The following is a 17,747-nucleotide window of genomic DNA, read 5'->3' on the forward strand; positions in this document are numbered from 1 at the left end:
TTTGCTGAAATTTGCTCTTCGACATTCGTGTTCAATATGCCCCAGATCGGTTCATATTTAGATATAGCTCGATTTAAGGTCTTAGGCCCATAAAAGCTGCATATGTTAACCGTTGAGTTAAAATCAAAAATATCCAAATGGGGTTATCCCCTTTCTAATACTGGCGATATTTATAAGGCTTGCTCCTTAGTCTTCATTCCGTCTTGTAAAATGTATAGTTATGTTGTATATTTAAAAGTATTAGTAAGGCTTCCTGCCCGATATTTTGGATAGAAATGTTGAGGGCAGAACTCGTATCCAACTCGTTTCAAATTTTGCAATATACATTCTTATATTATTAGCGAGTATGGTCGAAATCTCACATCTGGATTAAATTAGTAAATTTTGTTTGTATTGCGTTATGATATGGCCTTGCTGCACTTAACACCATCAACATGTATAAATACTTTTAAAGATCTCAATTAACATTGACATCCTCAATGACGAAAACTGTCCAAAGGACAAAAATTGTGAGCCAGCCGACAGTTTTTCTACATACTTCATTATTCGCAAAATTGTTCTATTAGGTTAGGTTATTTTAAAAGTATTGGGCTAGGTTATCTTTAAAATCCACTCGTGCCACTATGGACATACACCTAAGCCAGTAGTCAGCTTGTTGTGAAAATTTCATTAAAATTTTGTTTTAAGAAAAATTGAGCTTCTTCATCCATTCTGATAACATGACCTAGCCAATGCAGCCGTTGTATTTTGATACGTGTAACTATGCTATCGTCGTCATACAGCTCGTGTTTCATATGACGCCTATATTCTCCATTAACGCAAACTGGTCCATATATTTTACAAAGAACTTTTCTCTCAAATACTCCAAGCACTGCCTCATTTGCTTTCACAACACAGGTAGTATCAGTGTCTTGTATAATGTAATCTTCGTCTGTCCAGAAGAGGTCTTGTTTCTAAACTGTTACCACCAGGCACCAAAGCCATCGGTTGGATGTTTAATTCTTTGGTAGAATTTCTGGACTTCATTGTGCCTTTTGTACATCTCAATTCGCTCACACTCACGTCTTTGCATTTCCTTTTTCTTACTGCGGAATAGAATGTCGCCAGAATTAGGAGGGGAGAACCACCGCTGAAAGTTTCTATGATGTTCTCGCCAGGATTCGAACCCAGGCGGACATGCTAACTTCGGCGCTACGATTTCTTTAATATTTTGTTGAAATTTTGTCGTTACAGAAATTTTCACTGAAATTTTCTCTTTCGAGATCTTAAGGAAAAATGTCATTAAAATTTTGTCTTTAGAAAAATTGCATTAAAATTTTGTCTTAAGAAAAAATTCATACAAATTTTGTTTTTAGAAAAAATGTCATTCAAAGAATCATGTGATTCAAATAACTGGGCTAAAATGCACTTCCGGTTTCGCTGAAACTTGACATCTAGATATGGATTGACCCCAGGAACACGAAACAGAAGTCCGGTTTTGGGCAAAGGAGGCGCTCATGAAAATTTAAATTTTTGAAACCCGTTTCCTCTCTCCGCGCCATAGTGCGTCGTCTGGCCACCAAACATAGTAACGTAAAACGCACAATATCGCATGTGCACATCGAAAAGGAAAATGAAAATATTGACCATTTGTTTTTATTTCAATAAATATGGGGTATAGAAAAAATCTTACGTCTAGAAACAATTTATAATGCTGGGTGAAAATAACATCTAGAGTACTAAACAAGACCTTGATTTACACATGGTGAGTATGGTTAATAGAACATTATTTACATTTAAACTAGAGTTAGGTATTGATACTAGAAATCGGGATCATAGTCTCGCGGGTAGCGAGATCTGCCACCACCATTCTGATTGTTGTATGTATACATCTGATGCGCATCCGCAAATGCATCAGGATACTGATGGCCATACATTTGTTGCTGGTGCTGTATGCTATTTGGGTACTGCGAATGGGGATGGTGCTTCAGGGATCGTTGTAAGGAGTCTCCTTTCTGCGAGTCGTAGTAATAGTCGCCGTGGCGAATGGACCGCCAACTGTCGTAGATGTTTGAACCATTGCTATCGTGCATCGAGTTAGTGAATCGCTAGAGCAAAAGAAACGCAATTTTTGTAAGTTTTTGAATGACGACAAGCGAAAATAATGTTTCATTATTCTAACTAGTCATGAAGATAATTGTTGAAAACTGCAGTAAAAGGCATTATTAGCAAGTACTCACACATCTCGCGCCCAATTTAGTACTATCAAAATGTAGTTTTGGCTTGATTTTAATTGTTTGGCGGCAATCGTTACGTACATACCTTTGGCTTGATGGGTTGCTTTGTGTCATTCCAAGCGTCGTCTATGTTATAGAAATCGTCTACCCCATAATTGTCGGCACCTCCCATGTGATTGATTTTCAATTCATTCAGCATGTCATTTGTCAGGGGAATGGGTGCTTTCTTTGCCCTTTTTTGCCGATTGAGCAGCTGCAATTAGAAAAGTATTAGACGGCATATTCCAATGAAGGTCTTTGCATTTCTCCACTGTACCACTGTAACGCCAAATATAACTACAAATGCCAATGAGCCAACGCCAATCACAATCACCACGATAGCCCATTGTGGTATCAGCAAATCTTCTTCGGCAAACTCAACATTGGGAGTCAACGATTTTGGTATAACTTGAACGAACGAAATAAGTAAATAGGAATCAAAAGCCTTTTTTCTTGTACAATCGAATTAGCTTACCTGAAAAATCAGTTGCTATGGGATCTATGACATATTTTCCCATCACAAATGATTCTTTGACTAGTTTGTCGCCTCGTCCATCTGCAAGGTGTTGCTCGTCGTCTCCGCTGTCCGTTTCGTTCTCTGTTTCAGGGGGTGCCACTGCCTGTGGCGTTAGAGCATCGTGAAAGAGCTTTTTTATTTCCAAAGTATTTACTTCTTTGGTAATGTTAGCCAATTCTACATAATAGTCGACCAAGACACTGCCCCTGCTAAAGCTGTCAATGCGAACCTTCTTATACCACTTACTCAATTGCGGAGCCGTGGAATACACGTCGTTTAACTGCAAGTTATGGGAGAAAATTCATTAGTTCTGGAATCGCAGCCTGTCGCATATTCACCCAATGAAGGCGAACAAAATAGAGATGTAGGAACTCTACTTGAATATACACTTGCCAGAATAAGTGTTCATATACATCAATATTAAATTTTAATATGTTTCTAAGAAATTTATGAACATAATTTATTTTTCAATTTAATGTCATTGATTTGGCGGACTCATAATTCTTTTTTCGCATTGTTTCCCAAACTCTACGATTATGTTACAATAGTTTACAACAAAATTCAATGTATTCGTATTATTTTTGCTTCCGTGTACGACATTCCCAGGACAACGGCATCCAAAATCATCGAAAATATATAAGAGAATACTTTGGGAGAACCCTGCGTGAAGATACCATAAGAGTTTTAAGTTGTGCATATTTGGCATAAAGTGGGAAAGTGTCAATTTTGCGCAAGAACAGAACTGCACTTAATATAGAAAACATGGTTCCAACGGTTAAACACGGTGAGGTGCTATTATGGTGGGGGGGTGCATGTCAGCACAAAGTGTAGAAAATTGGTGTTTATAAATAAAATTCACAATATTCCAAAACAAAATTAACATCAAAGTGCATAACAACTGAACCTAGAAGTGGACTTTTGGTTCCAACAGGATGGTAATCATATGCACACTGCGCAGAAAGTAGAGATGTGGTTACTATTTATATACCACCAAAATAAACCCCATAGAATATTCAATCACCGGACATAAACCCCAAAGAATATTTATGGAGTTATTTTATTGAAGCGTTAAATAGGCATACATAAAATAGCCTTGAAGGATATGGTAAAAAGTGATGCTACATTGCATCACTTTTTACTATGGTCTAAAATGAGCGAAGAAGAAAGAAATCAATGCCAAAACTACTCTCGGAGGTACCACTACGAAAAGGATATCGCTCAAGTTACTAAAAATGACTGCAATATTGTTTTCTGACATGCGCAACACTTAAGGCCAGAGTTGCATTTTTGCAACAAAGCTCAATGCGCTCATTCTGCTTTGGCCTTTAGTGTTGCCAGGAGCAATCTGACATTTTCATTGGAAAGTTTGACATTTTGTAGCATAATCATGCTCAGAACGTTTTGATGTACGGCTTCATAGTGTTGTTTACAGTGCCTTGATAAAATTAATTTGACACAAAAATGGAAATAATCCGCAACATGTTCCTACGATCGTTTTTCACAACTTTCGACGTGGATTATCACGACAAGAGTGCATTGATGCACTTAAACGTCTTTGTATGGCGATGAAGCACCATTCTAAAGGGTGATTTTTAACTTTTATTGTATATAGCCTATAGCTCATTTCAGATCAACCTGCACAATCTATGAAAATATGAATAAAATCGGCTTAGCCATTTTTGAGTCTACCAAATTTACAAATCCTCTTCCAAATAACTTTTATTTAAATCTCACAATGGCCTATAGGTATGTCCGGACTCGGACTGCTCCACAGACACTTGGGTCCAAAATTCTTTTGGCATTCTCTTCCCCAATACCTTCCCCATTCTATGATGGTGGGTACAATAGAAATTTGAAAGATGTAAGGCTTTATTCAATCAACATTAAAATGGTTCACGCCATTCGCTGCTCTTGAGAGTGTTGAGTGAGATAAACAAAAGACATGCAATGCAATGCACGGCTTTCGTCATATTCTCTTTCTCTGAATTCTGTTGTTTTGAAACGATTTGTGGTGACTACAATATGCATTATTTATTTGGCACCCCGTGGGCAAGTTGCACTTGTTTTATATTATTTACAAATGTATTTCCATACGTCGGATTTCTTTTTTCATTTTAGGTAAAAATTAATTTGCGTCATTCACCTATGCACACAAAACTTATTTTTATTTGAGTGATTTACATTAATAGCGTTATGCATAGTTTTGGGCATTGTTTGGAAGTTGTGTTGATGGCTTTGGGTCCCAAGACGACGGCATTCGTTCATTGCTGCCAATCGTCCTCCGTTACATAACAGCCTGATAAACCCGAACTTTTTACTTCTATTTTGTTTGTCTATTAAGGCGAGGATCATTTTTCTAATGATGCGTTAGTGTCTCTTTCGAGATGAGGGTAATGTGAATGACCCTCCTTACCAAGGGGTCGAAACGCGTCAAATCATGGTTGGTGATACACTACACCTGAGGCTTTAATTTTTTCCATTGCTTAACAAATTTTCTATCATTGAGCTCATTTCGAAGGGGGAATTAAAATAAACAAATTAGTCAAAGATGGCTAATGCAATGAATGGATGTTTAGAACTTGTGTTGGTTAGGTCCTTACCTGCGCTTCCACCTCTCTGGCTAGATTTTTCCATTCCACCGTATTGTGATCCAATAATTCGGGTTTCCAGGACACACCGTCAATGATTTTGATAGTGGCAGCCAAGTCACAATCGATTGTACAAAAGCCTGGTTTCGTTGGCTTTGGGGTTGTAGTGGTGGTGGTTGTCGTTGTCGTGGTAGTGGTGGATGTTGTTGATGAGATGAGGAGCAGTTCGTCAATGTCTAAAGTGGCAGTCTTAGCCTGTTCCAAAAGTTTTTCAATGGATATGGGGGTTGTTGAGGGCGTAGGCCAACCAGTGAACTCGGTTGTGGCTCGTGTTGGTGGGCCTTTCTTAATAACTATGGCCGGTGAATTGGCTCCATCGCCAGTATCGGTGGACTTTGGCGTGGTCAACCTATGTGCTCCTAGGCGCTTGTGGAATCCTTTAGGGAAAACAACTTTGAAACCACTACTGGTTGTACTTTCAGTCAAATCGGAGCTTTTTTCGCTCGTCGTGCTTGTGGCGCTGCTAGTACTGGTGCTTGTGCCTTCAGATGATGATTCCACCGTAATGCTGCTGTTAAGTTTATAGTCGGGCGGAAGTAAGGATGCCACTTCTTTAAACTGTATTTTTTTATAAATAGAATCGGATTCTTGATCCTTTGTTTCAGTTGGTTCAGATTTCGTTGGTAAAAGTTGGGATGCATCGATTATTTCTGACCCCATCTTTGGGATTGGTTTTTTTGTGGTCCTTAATTTGTAGCCAGGAGGTAAGAATTTAGCAATGTCTTCTGTTTCCAACTTGGGTACTATGGATGCTAGTACTTTCGAGTCGGTTCGCTTTTCGTTAGTATCATCTACGACTGTTCTGTTGGCGGCGGGCAGTGCATTGCTCAAGGTTTCATTGAGCTTGGACAGGGAGGACTCTGCGCTTTCCGACCTCGTTGTTGGTGGTGTAGATGTAGATAATTTGTAGTCTGGCGGTAAAAATTTCGAAATATCATCCAAAATAGTGGCTTCAGGCTTTATTGTCGTCGAGCTTGGCTTTTTGTAGTCCTTCGGTAGCAATTTATCAAGATTGTCATCGAACTTAATTTTGCTGAATATATCCTGCAAATCGTTCGTTGGCTTCTCGGTCGATGTGGGTGTTTTGTATCCCTTTGGCAATAATCCTGCCAAGGAAATGTCTTGCGCGGCAGCACCAGTATTTTTAAACGATCTGCTAATGGTTGAATTACGGAGAGGCTTTTTGAGGTCCGTTTGAGTTTGTGTGGGTTTTTCGGTAGTCGTTGTAATTTTACGATCCTTGTAGGAAGTTCTGGCTTTGAAGCCTACTGGAAGCAGGCTGGACAGTTCGTCCATTTCAGTTTCGTCCAAATGGTGGACTTTAACATTAGGTGGTGGTTCGTCGAAATGGTGTACCTTAACTTTTGGGGCTGGTGTCGATTTTGGTTGAAATTTTCGGATATTTGGTGCGAATTTTGAACCTGAAGTAGATGTGGTCGACTGGGTGGATGAGTCCATCTGGCTAATGATTGGGTATTTTCCTGCCAAGAGGCCACTGGATAGTTCAGACTGGACGCGATCTAACTTGTCGATAATGCTCTCTGTCGACGATGAGGCCTGCGGCAGGGTTGTATTTTCCGAGGAAATGTCCGAATGCGATGTCGGCTTAAGATTATCTGCTTCTCCACTTTCAATTATCTGTTCCGAAACTGGCTCCAAGTCCTTCTTTGTGGCCTTCGCTTTTGCATTTCGTTCTAACTCGGATAGAGACTTTTTGGACTCCTCTTGTTGGATTGCTGGGAAGGGTAAGAAGCGAGCACCATTTATGCTGCGACTAGTCTGGATAGAAGCCACAACCACATAGCCTTCGGTTACATTATTGACAGAATCTTCGGTCGGCGCCAACGGCTTTGGAGTTGTGCTTTCCTCTAAGTCATCGTAGTACTCCTCGGATGCCGGGGCAGATTTGGTTTCATTAAAGATAGTTTCTTCTTCCATTGACAATGTTGTACTTCTGGGAGTCACAGGCAATATGATGGCGGTCGAACCGTTGATAATGCTCTTACTTGTCACAACCGAAATTATCTCTCGAATTTCCAAACTAGGCTCCGGAGTAGTTGTGGTGACCCCACTCACTTTTTGCCGTTCTTCAGATGTCAAAGAAGAGGTATCACGATCTGCTTGTTGATACCCTTCGTCACTATTCTCTTCTTCTTCATCCTCTCCATATTCGCCCTGGTCATACTCGGCACTGGAGTCATTAACATTTTCAGCTTTCAAATTGTCAACGATGGCCGCTTCCGTCGTAGTTATGATTACCGTGGCCGTACTAAGGTCGTCTTTTCTCGAACGCTCCGTTGTTGAGATTGTTGTTACAGCGTTTTCCTTTTGTTTCGCTAACGTAGGGTCCGTAATAGGAAGAACTGTAGCTTCTACCTCCTCATCATCAAACTCATGATACTCTTCTTCTGACTGGGAGGTTTTTATTGTTGTGTTCTCTCCTGATTCAGCTGGCGCCACAGTGGTTTCCCCCTCTTTACTTTCGTCTCCAACTTCCTGGCTTTGTACATATTCATCAGAGTAATTCTTGTCATAGTCTTCATCGTCGCTTTCGTGACTGGAATCTGCTCCCTGCTCAATGCTAAGGGTGGTATTTTCCTCGCTCTCCCCATCAGGACTGACAGTTGTTGTTATCGTTAGTTCTGTTTGTTTTGACACCGATGGTGTTTGCTCAGCCTCATGAAGCTGCAATTTTTCTAATAGCTGTTCCTTTTGCTCCTCCCCCATATTTTCACCCGCCTCTTCTTCGTCATACTCCTGACTTGCACTTTCATTCTCCTTTCGGTTGCGCAACGTTTGCGGCAATGCTGGTCTGAACGGCGACGAGGACTGTGAAATCTGTTGCTTCAACAACTGGTTCTTAATAGGCAGTTTCACCCTTCCCGACTTTGGGGCATATGTCTTTTGTGTTTTGGTATTTTGCACAGGCTCGTTAACTTCACGGCTTATGAAAGCAGGCCTGCGGCTGGAGAACTTATTTTGACTTGTTCTGCTCAGTTCTGGATTGTTAGACCGAATGCTGCTTGGTGATGGTGGAGCTTTGAAGCCATTCCTACTCGAGCCGTACCTGTTAAATCGCTTTGTAGTCGATGCTTCGGTAGATGTGCTGGTACTGCCGGCGGCATACGACTGGAATCGGGTTCTAGTGTTGCGGAATGGCAGTTGTTGAGGTGCCACTGGTCCAACAGGATTTTCAGAATTGCTTACTGAAGCCGCAACTGGTCGATTGCGATTTGCAATCGAGCTCGGCTGGAAACCTCCATTTCCAAATGGTCGGGCGGCAGAGCTGCCAAATCCTGTAGAGGGCAAACGACTGGATGGTTGTGGTTTATCTGCCTGTAAAGAAAATAAGACGTTTCGTTTGAATTTAATTCAAATGTAGGATCGTCGCTTGGCATTTTTCGATATCTCTAACTCATCAAACGGAGTAGCACGCCCACCATTATAAGGAGTAATATATTTATGCTTAAGGAAATTTTTTTAAATATTTTAAAACTGATTGTAGTCGTCTTATAAAACAGGAGCCTTCGGCTTGGTTAATATTTGAGCAAATAAAATTCAAACTGCTGATCTTTACAATCCTCATTTTCCACAAATTACAAATTTGTGCTTAAGTCAAATAAGAACCTAAAAAATTATTACATATATCTTAAAGAACAATACTGGCAAACAGATGCTATTTTGGATTGGGTAAGCAGTTTAGAAACAAGGCCACATCTCGACAGACGAAGATTACACTATACAAGACACTGATACCACCCGTGTTGTTATATGGTTCCGATGCATGGATACTTGTAAAAGCAGACGAGGCAGTGCTTGGAATAATTGAGAGAAAGATTCTTCGTAAATTTTTTGGACCAGTTTGTATTGATGGAGATTATTGGCGTCGTATAGCCTATATTTTAGCTTATCAAAGTCAACATTTGTGAAAAATTGCTAACAAAGTGGAGCAAAAAAAATTTTTTTTTTAATTAACGATTTTTTCCTCTACTTTTTTAAGGCTTTAATATTTTAAAACTATCAGCCAAAACTTAAACTAAATTTGTATTATTTTTTTCAAAATTTTTCTGTAAAACTTTCATCTTTAGTTTTTTCGGAAATTTTAAGTTTTGAATCGTATAACTTTAAATAGGAGAGGGCGATCTTTATCATTTTTTTATTATTCTCAGAATTTTGTAACCTTTTCAATGGTATTAATAGATATACAATTGGTAAAGAAATAGTGCCACAATTCCAAAAATGCCGACGATGCCTTGACTGAAATCTTAAAAAAACAAAAAACTCCAATAACCCATAAAAAGTTATAGATATTCCAGATATCTATGCATCTTATTTGTAGGATTTGAAGAGCCCTATCTTTTGCTAAAATAATCATGACGATCGGCCTACAAATGCCTATTTTGTCAGCCCCTGTACCAAATTTCAAATTTTGCATAATTATTTGAAGCCATCTCCACATTCACTATGTCAACTTTCGTGTAGATATTCCTATCCGTTCAAATGTTATAAAATTATTCCAAGAATTTTTCGACTGTGGGTCATGTCCTCCAAACTCTCCTTGAACGATGCCTGTTTTTTACATTTTTGAATTATGTTAAGGGCCATTCGAAGAGCGTATTTTGGAAATATGTCAAGGGTTATTTTGGGTAAATTTTTTTTATTTTCCATCAAAGCTGAAAAAATACTTAAAAATTGTTACTTTTTAAATAGCGATTTAGCGGAGAAGTTCAACGAAATCATAAAAAATGGCAATCCCTTAAGTAGCTTTCGAGATACGTATAACACTTGAAATCGGACAAATTACCTAAAAATTGTGTGTGTGTTTTTTTTTTTTGGAAAATCGAAAATAGGTCAACTTTGAACGGCTTTGTCTCCTAAACTAAAAATGTGACATTTTTGTTGGTAACATTTTTGAAATCGTTGGAATGTTTTACATAAGATAGGTTCTTTTAAAATTTCACGGGCGCACATGATGAAATTTTGATTTTTGCCACCTGTTTCCTCTGTCTGCGCCATAGTGCGACGTTAGCATAGTTAAACGCATCAAAATATAAAGGTTGCGTTGGCTAGGTCATGTTGTCACAATGAATGAAGAAGCTCCAGCGAAGAAGTCTTTTGAAGGTACGGTACACAAATACAAATTATCCTAGTATAGTATTATGGGAGGATTGTGTTGGTGTAGAATATTTGCTTTAATAAGTTTAATTAAATTATGATATTTTGTTAACGTTTTTCACAACTATTCCGAAAGTAGAACTGAGTACTCTGCTTAAAAGTCTATCTGTTTTCGAAATGAAGTGTTTGCAAGTGAGAGCAACGATTGCACATTAAAGATGAAGAAGAAACGAAACTAAACCTAAACTGTTTTAGGAGGAAACAAAGCTGCATTTGCTAAGGAAAACGACATACACTGGCAACGGTTGTAGTCTCATGGAAATGTTGGTTTCGTTTTTGTTTACTTGCACAAGAGCGAAGAATACATTCCCACGTAAACTAGACAATTTGGTTGGTGATGTTTCTTTGCCATATCATTCACTTCCATTACCCCAGATTTGTGTTCGCATTATTATGGCGGCGGCGTTGGTGGTTGTCTGTCTCTCGATTTCATGAGTTACTTCAATGCGAAACTGAACTGAAATACATACAACACCCGTTCGAACATGTTTGAGAATAGGGCAAAACGGAAGCCTCTATTTTTAGATACTAACGAAAATAAAAATCAATCCTCATTTCTAGCAGTTGTTGGTACTTACTGGTTCGTTGAACTGTTGCAGAAACTGAGTCTGCTGATGTGGCACATTGGCTTTTTGGGATACAAAACTATTGCTCGGCTTGAAGCTTGATTTGGGACGTACTAAAGATGCACTAGCCGTTCCAGGTACACCAAAGGGCCTGGGAGAAACGTCATAGTAATCACTGTTTCGATTATTCTAAAAGAAAACAATAAAATCTTATTAAGTAAAAGAATATAAAGTAAAGTACCATCGCAAAAAATAAAAAAAAAACTAAAAATGCATTAAGATCGGCCGAGCCGAACTTTGGGTACCCACCACCTCGGCCATATATGTTTACCACTTTTCGATAAAATCCGGTGAAAATGCACCATTTATGAAGCCGTAGCAGCTATATCGAAATATGGTCCGATCTAGGCCAACTCACTGTTCCAAAATTCAGTGAAATCGGATAGTAAAGGACCTTAAGTCGGTCGGGATTAAAATTTCAAAATGACGAATAGAGATATCTTAATATTGGGTTGCCCAAAAGGTAATTGCGGATTTTTTAAAAGAAAGTAAATGTATTTTTAATAAAGCTTAGAATGAACTTTAATCAAATATATAATTGCCATTTTGTTCGATAACCTTTTGTCATCTTCCTGGCAAATTTAGTATTCCACGCTCATAGAACTTCTGGCCTTTATATGCAAAAAACTGAACCAAGTGCTATTTTATAGCCTAATCATTGCCTAATCGAAAGTTTTACCATTTAGGTAGTTCTGCAAAGATCGAAATAAATGGTAGTCTGATGGTGCAAGGTCAGGGCTATGTGGTGGATGCATCAAAAGTTCCCAGCCAAGCTCACTCAGTTTTTGGCGAGTGACCAAAGATGTGTGCGGTCTAGCGTTGTCCTGGTGGAATATGATACCTTTACGATTGACCAATTCTGGTCGCTTCTCCTTGATGGCTGTATTCAATTTGTCGAATTGTTGACAGTAAACATCCGAATTAATCGTTTGGTTCCTTGGAAGCAGCTCAAAATATACCACACCCTTCCAATCCCACCAAACAGACTGCATAACCTTCTTTTGGTGGATATCAGCCTTTGAAGTGGTTTGAGCTGGTTCACCATGCTTGGACCATGATCGTTTTCGACTAACGTTGTTGTAAACAATCCATTTTTCATCTCCAGTTATGATTCGTTTTAAAAACGGATCGAATTCATTGCGTTTAAGGTGCATATCACAAGCGTTGATTCGGTTTGTTAAATGAATTTCTTTCAATACATGTGGTACCCAAATATCAAGCTTTTTCACCAGTCCAAGACTTTTTATGTGATAATGAACGGTTGATTTTGGTATATTTAACTTCTCTCCTATCTCACGCTCAGTTACATGACGATCCAATTCGATTAATGCTTTGATTTGGTCATCATCAACTTCATTTGGCCGACCTGAACGTGGCTCATCTTTAAGTGAAAAATCTCCAGAACGGAATTTGCGAAACCAATTTTGACACTGTCTTCCTTTTAAGGCTTTATCACCATACACATCTCGTAACTTTTTAGCAACCTGCTCCGCGTTTTTTCCTTTACGGAAATAATAAAGTAAAATATGACGAAAATGCTCCTTTGTGGGCTCCATATTAAAATTGACGCCAAACAAGCAAATGTAAACAAAATTTCGCGCACTTTTTTCTAAAGCAAGCTAAAAGTAACAGCTGATAACTGACAGAAGAAAGAATGCAATTACAGAGTCACAAGCCGTTGAAAAAATTTGTCAACGCCGACTATATGAAAAATCCGCAATTACTTTTTGAGCAACCCAATAGTACTGTTTGAATTTAACATAAAAGTGTCTTTAAAAAACCAAAAATAAACTCTTCACGAAATTTCTTACAAAAATCCCCAAAATACCCATTTCGGGCAAAGATGATTTCAAAATTGGCTATGGAGGCTACAAATATTGTTTGGTGCAAAAAATAATATGCATATGTTTAGGGGACACATGGAGTAAAAAAACATAAGCCTGAATGAGAGATCTGGGATTTGCGTTTTGATAACTCAAGGGGGTTTTCCAATTTTTAATAAAAAATTGCATAAAAGTACATATTATACCCGTTTAAGTAGACATATCTTCTTCAAACTTCACTAAAAACGCTTCTACAATATGCCTTGTCACAAAAAAAAGAAGAAAAATTAAGGTATTTTAGCAACTTTTTTCAAAACAAAATAATCAATAAAAATACTTTTTTCTTCAAGAAATTCAAAAAAATCCAATTTATTCACGTTCTCTGACTTCCAAACTGTGTAACTTTTAACTGAAACACAAACCGAGCCAAACGATTGTATACCTCAAGCGGACTTTTGTCTAGGGATCTTTAAGCACTTTCCAGCAAAAAAAGAAGAGAAGAATGAAAATTTGGCAGACCGCATATTTTTTCGAAATGCCGAAGCAACCAACTTTAGGGCCTGCCAAGAGATGCCTTAAGACCCGCGAGGGTCCTAGGATAACTCACCATGCTAAATTTAAGCGAATCTGGGAATAAATGCAGATTCTGTGGAGTTTAGACCTTAAATCGGGAGAGCGGTCTATATGGGTGGAATATCAAGAAATTGTCCGATCTAGGCCATATTCTATACGGATGCCGGACAAAGCTAACTGTGCCAAATTTCAGCAAAATCGGGTAATAAATGCGCCTTCTATAGGCCCATTACTTTAAATCGCCAGATCGGTATATATAGCAGCTATATCCAAATATAGTCCGATCTACACCATACTAAGCGAAATCTGGGAATAAATGCAGATTCTGTAGGGTTTAGACCTTAAATCGGGAGAGCGGTCTATATGGGTGAAATATCACGAAATCGTCCGATCTAGGCCATATTCTATACGGATGCCGGACAAAGCTAACTGTGCCAAATTTCAGCAAAATCGGGTAATAAATTCGCCTTTTATAGGCCTAAGATCTAAATTCAGGAGATCATCTATATCCAGGCAAAGTCGGATATAGACTATACTCGATGCAAACGTCGAGGGTCGTAACGCAACTCACTGTGGCAAGAATCTTGCAACGTTCTAGAATGTAAAAGGTGATCTTTTAGATATTGTTTTTTTAGATACACTGCTTTATGCAGCTCACGACCGTTTCGTGTTTTGTTTCACTGTCAAACATTTCAGTTTGGTCTATAATCAAACCATGAATCGTCTTACAAACAAACAACGCTTGCAAATTATTGAATTTTATTATCAAATTGCGTACTCTATTAAGAAAGTTAATGGCGCGCTTCTTCCATTGAGCGACGAATTTCATTTTTGGCTCAATGGGTACGTAAATAAGCATAATTGTCGATTTTGGAGTGAAGATCAGCCAGAGGCATTGGAAGAAATGCCAATGCATCCTGAAAAAGTCACAGTTTGATGCGGTTTATGGACTGGTGGCATGATTGGACCGTACATCTTCAGAGATGTACGGTCCAAGGGACGTAACGTAACTGTGAATGGTGAGCGCTACCGTGTGATGATATCCACCTTTTTTTGCCCAAAATGCCACACAGCACGCGTAACAATGGACTTATTGAGAGTCGAGTTCGGTGAACATTTTATTGCATGCTCTTGACCGGTCAATTGGCCGCCTAGATCATGCGATTTAACGCCTTTAGACTATTTTTTGTTGGTGCCACATGCCACACAGCACGCGTAACAGTGGACTTATTGAGAGGCGAGTTCGGTGAACAATTTTATTTCATGCTCTTGACCGGTCAATTTGCCGCCTAGATTATGCGATTTAACGCCTTTAGACTATTTTTTGTTGGGCTGGGTGCGTCCACAACTTGCAGATAGTGCAATGATCCATACCGGGTAGCTGCAACTGCAGTCGCGAATAGTCAGCAGCATCGAGTGGAAAGTCACTGAGACTTTCCGGGGGCCGATCAGCACTGATAGTCGAATGTCAAGTCGAGTAATTGACGCTTTTAAGTAAGTATAGGGACTAGCTTGCTCACTTTGGTAGCTTGACGACAATCGCTACCTCCAAATACCATATAGGTGGCAACAAAAAGCAGATGTATAAAACCTAACATTGTCAAATCTGAAGCTCTTTTCAAAAGCGTTCGTCCTAGGGTCAAAAAAATGACATGTGCAAAAATTTTGGGTGCTACAACCATAAAAAGTTATATAGGATGAAAGATATATGTGGCAGCAATATCTAAATCTGAAACTATTTTCAATAGCGTTCGTCCTAGGGTTAGAAAAATTACTTGTGCAAAATTTTTTGGTATTCGGGCAACAAATGCGATCTGTACCTTAATCTCAAGAGTGCATCGGCTGGCACACAGATGGACATAGCGAAATTAGCGCCCCATCGCGATTTGCGGTTTCTCACCCATATAAGGCCAGTTTATTACTTCGGTTTTTTGCAGTCGGAAACAAAAACAGTGGACTACCTTCAGGATCAATGATTTGTGAGATTTCTGATCATTTCCTTGGACTGATTGAACTAAGTTTTTAACATTTAAACTTCTTTGGCACTTAATGGCAAATTATATCAAGGTTGGCAAATACAAACAGTCAAGAGCCATTCACATGAGAGATTAACTTGTTCAATCGTTTAGACGGTTATGCGTTTGCCTTTTGCACTTGACTCCATTAAATGGCAATTCAAATAGGCTTTGCCAAATGATACCTAATTGCTCTCTATACTCGCTTTTATTTGCGGTTCATTTGGATATCCGCATTTTTGGATGAGATTATAAAGGCCGCAGTAACCAAATAAGCCTTGTGTGGAATTTAAAAAGCCAAATGAATTTTTCACCACTTTGTGCAAATGCCGAAATCAAAAGCAAAACCTTGACTTACCGTGTATTGCTGTTGCCCAAAAGGTGAGTAGGCAGGAGAGGTCAATTGTTGAGTTTGCTGTTTTGCCTCATTGCCAATAAAGAGGATCTGCTCCTGATATGAGCCAGGTTGTCCAGCCCCGCTTCGGTATTGACGCGCGTTCTGGTATTGGGAAGATGGCACAAATCGGTTTTGGTTGTTTGGGTTGGACACATAATATTCTGAAATGAGAAATGAGGACACATAGTTATGCAGGATAGTGACAGGAATAGAATGGCAAAAATGATGTATATGAGCATAGTCCCTTTTAAAACCAATTTGCTTTTTTGTATTTAAACTCTCTTGTCACCGTCGACTCATATATCGAGTAGTTTATATATTTTTGGTTTTTTTCGATTTTAATACCAGTTTGTGTACTACAAGTCTGTGTTGGTGCAGCAGTTAACCTTCATAATTATCGAAAGTTGCTACTCACTTGCCAGCACTTAGTCTTTGTCTCGGTGATGACATTCGGTGAGAATATTCACACTGAAGCGATCAGCTAAGACAACAGAAATATGGTGGGGTGTCACGGCAAAAAGACACAATGAAATCCACCTCCAAGTTCTTGAAAACCTGTTGGTTTAGTTACAAATAAATATCAAACATTACTATTGTCTTTTCCTCTGCCGCCTCTGGCCGTTGTTGTAATTTAATGTAGGGGGGAAGTAGATGGAGTCATTTATTTGATTGGAGTCTGCTAGCGCGGCATGGTACAGGAGGGACGAATTCGAAGCAACGAGTGCAAATGCCAACAAGTTCACATTAAACACAACAGGCAGCACAGACAACAAATAAATTACCAGAACTTGTATTTGCACAGCAAAAACGAAAAGAATCCCTCCGTTAAAATGAAGCCGATAAAGGTCGTTGCAAACCTATTTTCCCAAAAAGAACCCCACTTTGATTCGGCTCTTTGGCAGGGCTAATTGAAATGAAGAGATAGTTTTATGTATTGGAAGAGCACATAATATGTGTAATATGTGCGGATATTGCTAGGCAATAGAAAATAAAAGCCAGAGCATACCACATACCAACCATGGTATATTAAATTCTTTCGAACGCTGCCGCGATTTGGAAAGTCGGACAGACATTACTAGAACGAAGCCGAATGTCAAGGTGAGCGAAAATGTATGTATGCACCCATGTACGCAGGTCGCTATTTCGAGGTGTTACAAACAGAATGAGCAGATTATTAAAAATTTAGCACTTTGTATTAAATAATTCCAACTAATGTATACGAGCTCTGTACAGAAAACATCTACAATTTTGTATTTCTTAAGAAAGTGTTTATAAAATCATGTATATCTATATTGTACCACTGATAAACGTTGTCTTCACAAAATCATCGACGCAATATTATCTTGTCCCATACCGCACTTCATTTGAGATTAACGCATTTAAAATTTGCAAAATGCATTGAAATAGGGATATTTGTCATATTAACACCAATAGCTCGCCAGATACGAAATATTAGCTAAAATATTCTTCAACTACGCGTCCTATAGCCAAAACCCGATCCTAACTCAAAATAAACGAAAATATCGTATTGTCTCTTCACACTTAATTTCATAGCGATTCTTTATCTATTCTTTGGAATAAGCAAGACATGGAAGACTCAAAACACGTCCAAGGAAAACAGCTGTCAAAAATTAACCAAACATTCAAAATGACCTAGCTTGCGAAAATGCCACATTTACTACACTTTTGTGCGGACTTAATTGTAATAAATTTTATTT

The 17,747-nt window shown here is 38.8% G+C and overlaps 1 protein-coding gene and 1 long non-coding RNA gene across 7 annotated transcripts in view; one reads left to right on the top strand and one right to left on the bottom strand.

Moving 5' to 3' along the window:
• LOC106086524 (uncharacterized) overlaps positions 1 to 17,747 on the top strand; it is a 78,950-nt gene that overhangs the window by 7,525 nt on the left and 53,678 nt on the right. The window lies entirely within an intron of this gene.
• LOC106086518 (mucin-2) overlaps positions 1,620 to 17,747 on the bottom strand; it is a 38,068-nt gene continuing 21,940 nt past the window's right edge. For all 6 annotated transcript variants that reach the window (XM_013251220.2, XM_059369012.1, XM_013251221.2 and 3 more), the window contains exons 3-9: positions 15,991 to 16,190; positions 11,174 to 11,350; positions 5,373 to 8,756; positions 2,731 to 3,052; positions 2,533 to 2,663; positions 2,302 to 2,469; positions 1,620 to 2,087 (exon numbers count right to left, since the gene is read on the bottom strand). In XM_013251220.2, the coding sequence (XP_013106674.2) occupies positions 1,800 to 2,087; positions 2,302 to 2,469; positions 2,533 to 2,663; positions 2,731 to 3,052; positions 5,373 to 8,756; positions 11,174 to 11,350; positions 15,991 to 16,190 (4,670 nt within the window). In that variant the 3' untranslated portion in view covers positions 1,620 to 1,799. The remainder of the gene's footprint in view (positions 2,088 to 2,301; positions 2,470 to 2,532; positions 2,664 to 2,730; positions 3,053 to 5,372; positions 8,757 to 11,173; positions 11,351 to 15,990; positions 16,191 to 17,747) is intronic.

The sequence above is a fragment of the Stomoxys calcitrans genome, chromosome 5 (assembly GCF_963082655.1).
Source record: "Stomoxys calcitrans chromosome 5, idStoCalc2.1, whole genome shotgun sequence".
In the NCBI taxonomy this organism is placed as follows: Eukaryota; Metazoa; Arthropoda; class Insecta; order Diptera; family Muscidae; genus Stomoxys; species Stomoxys calcitrans.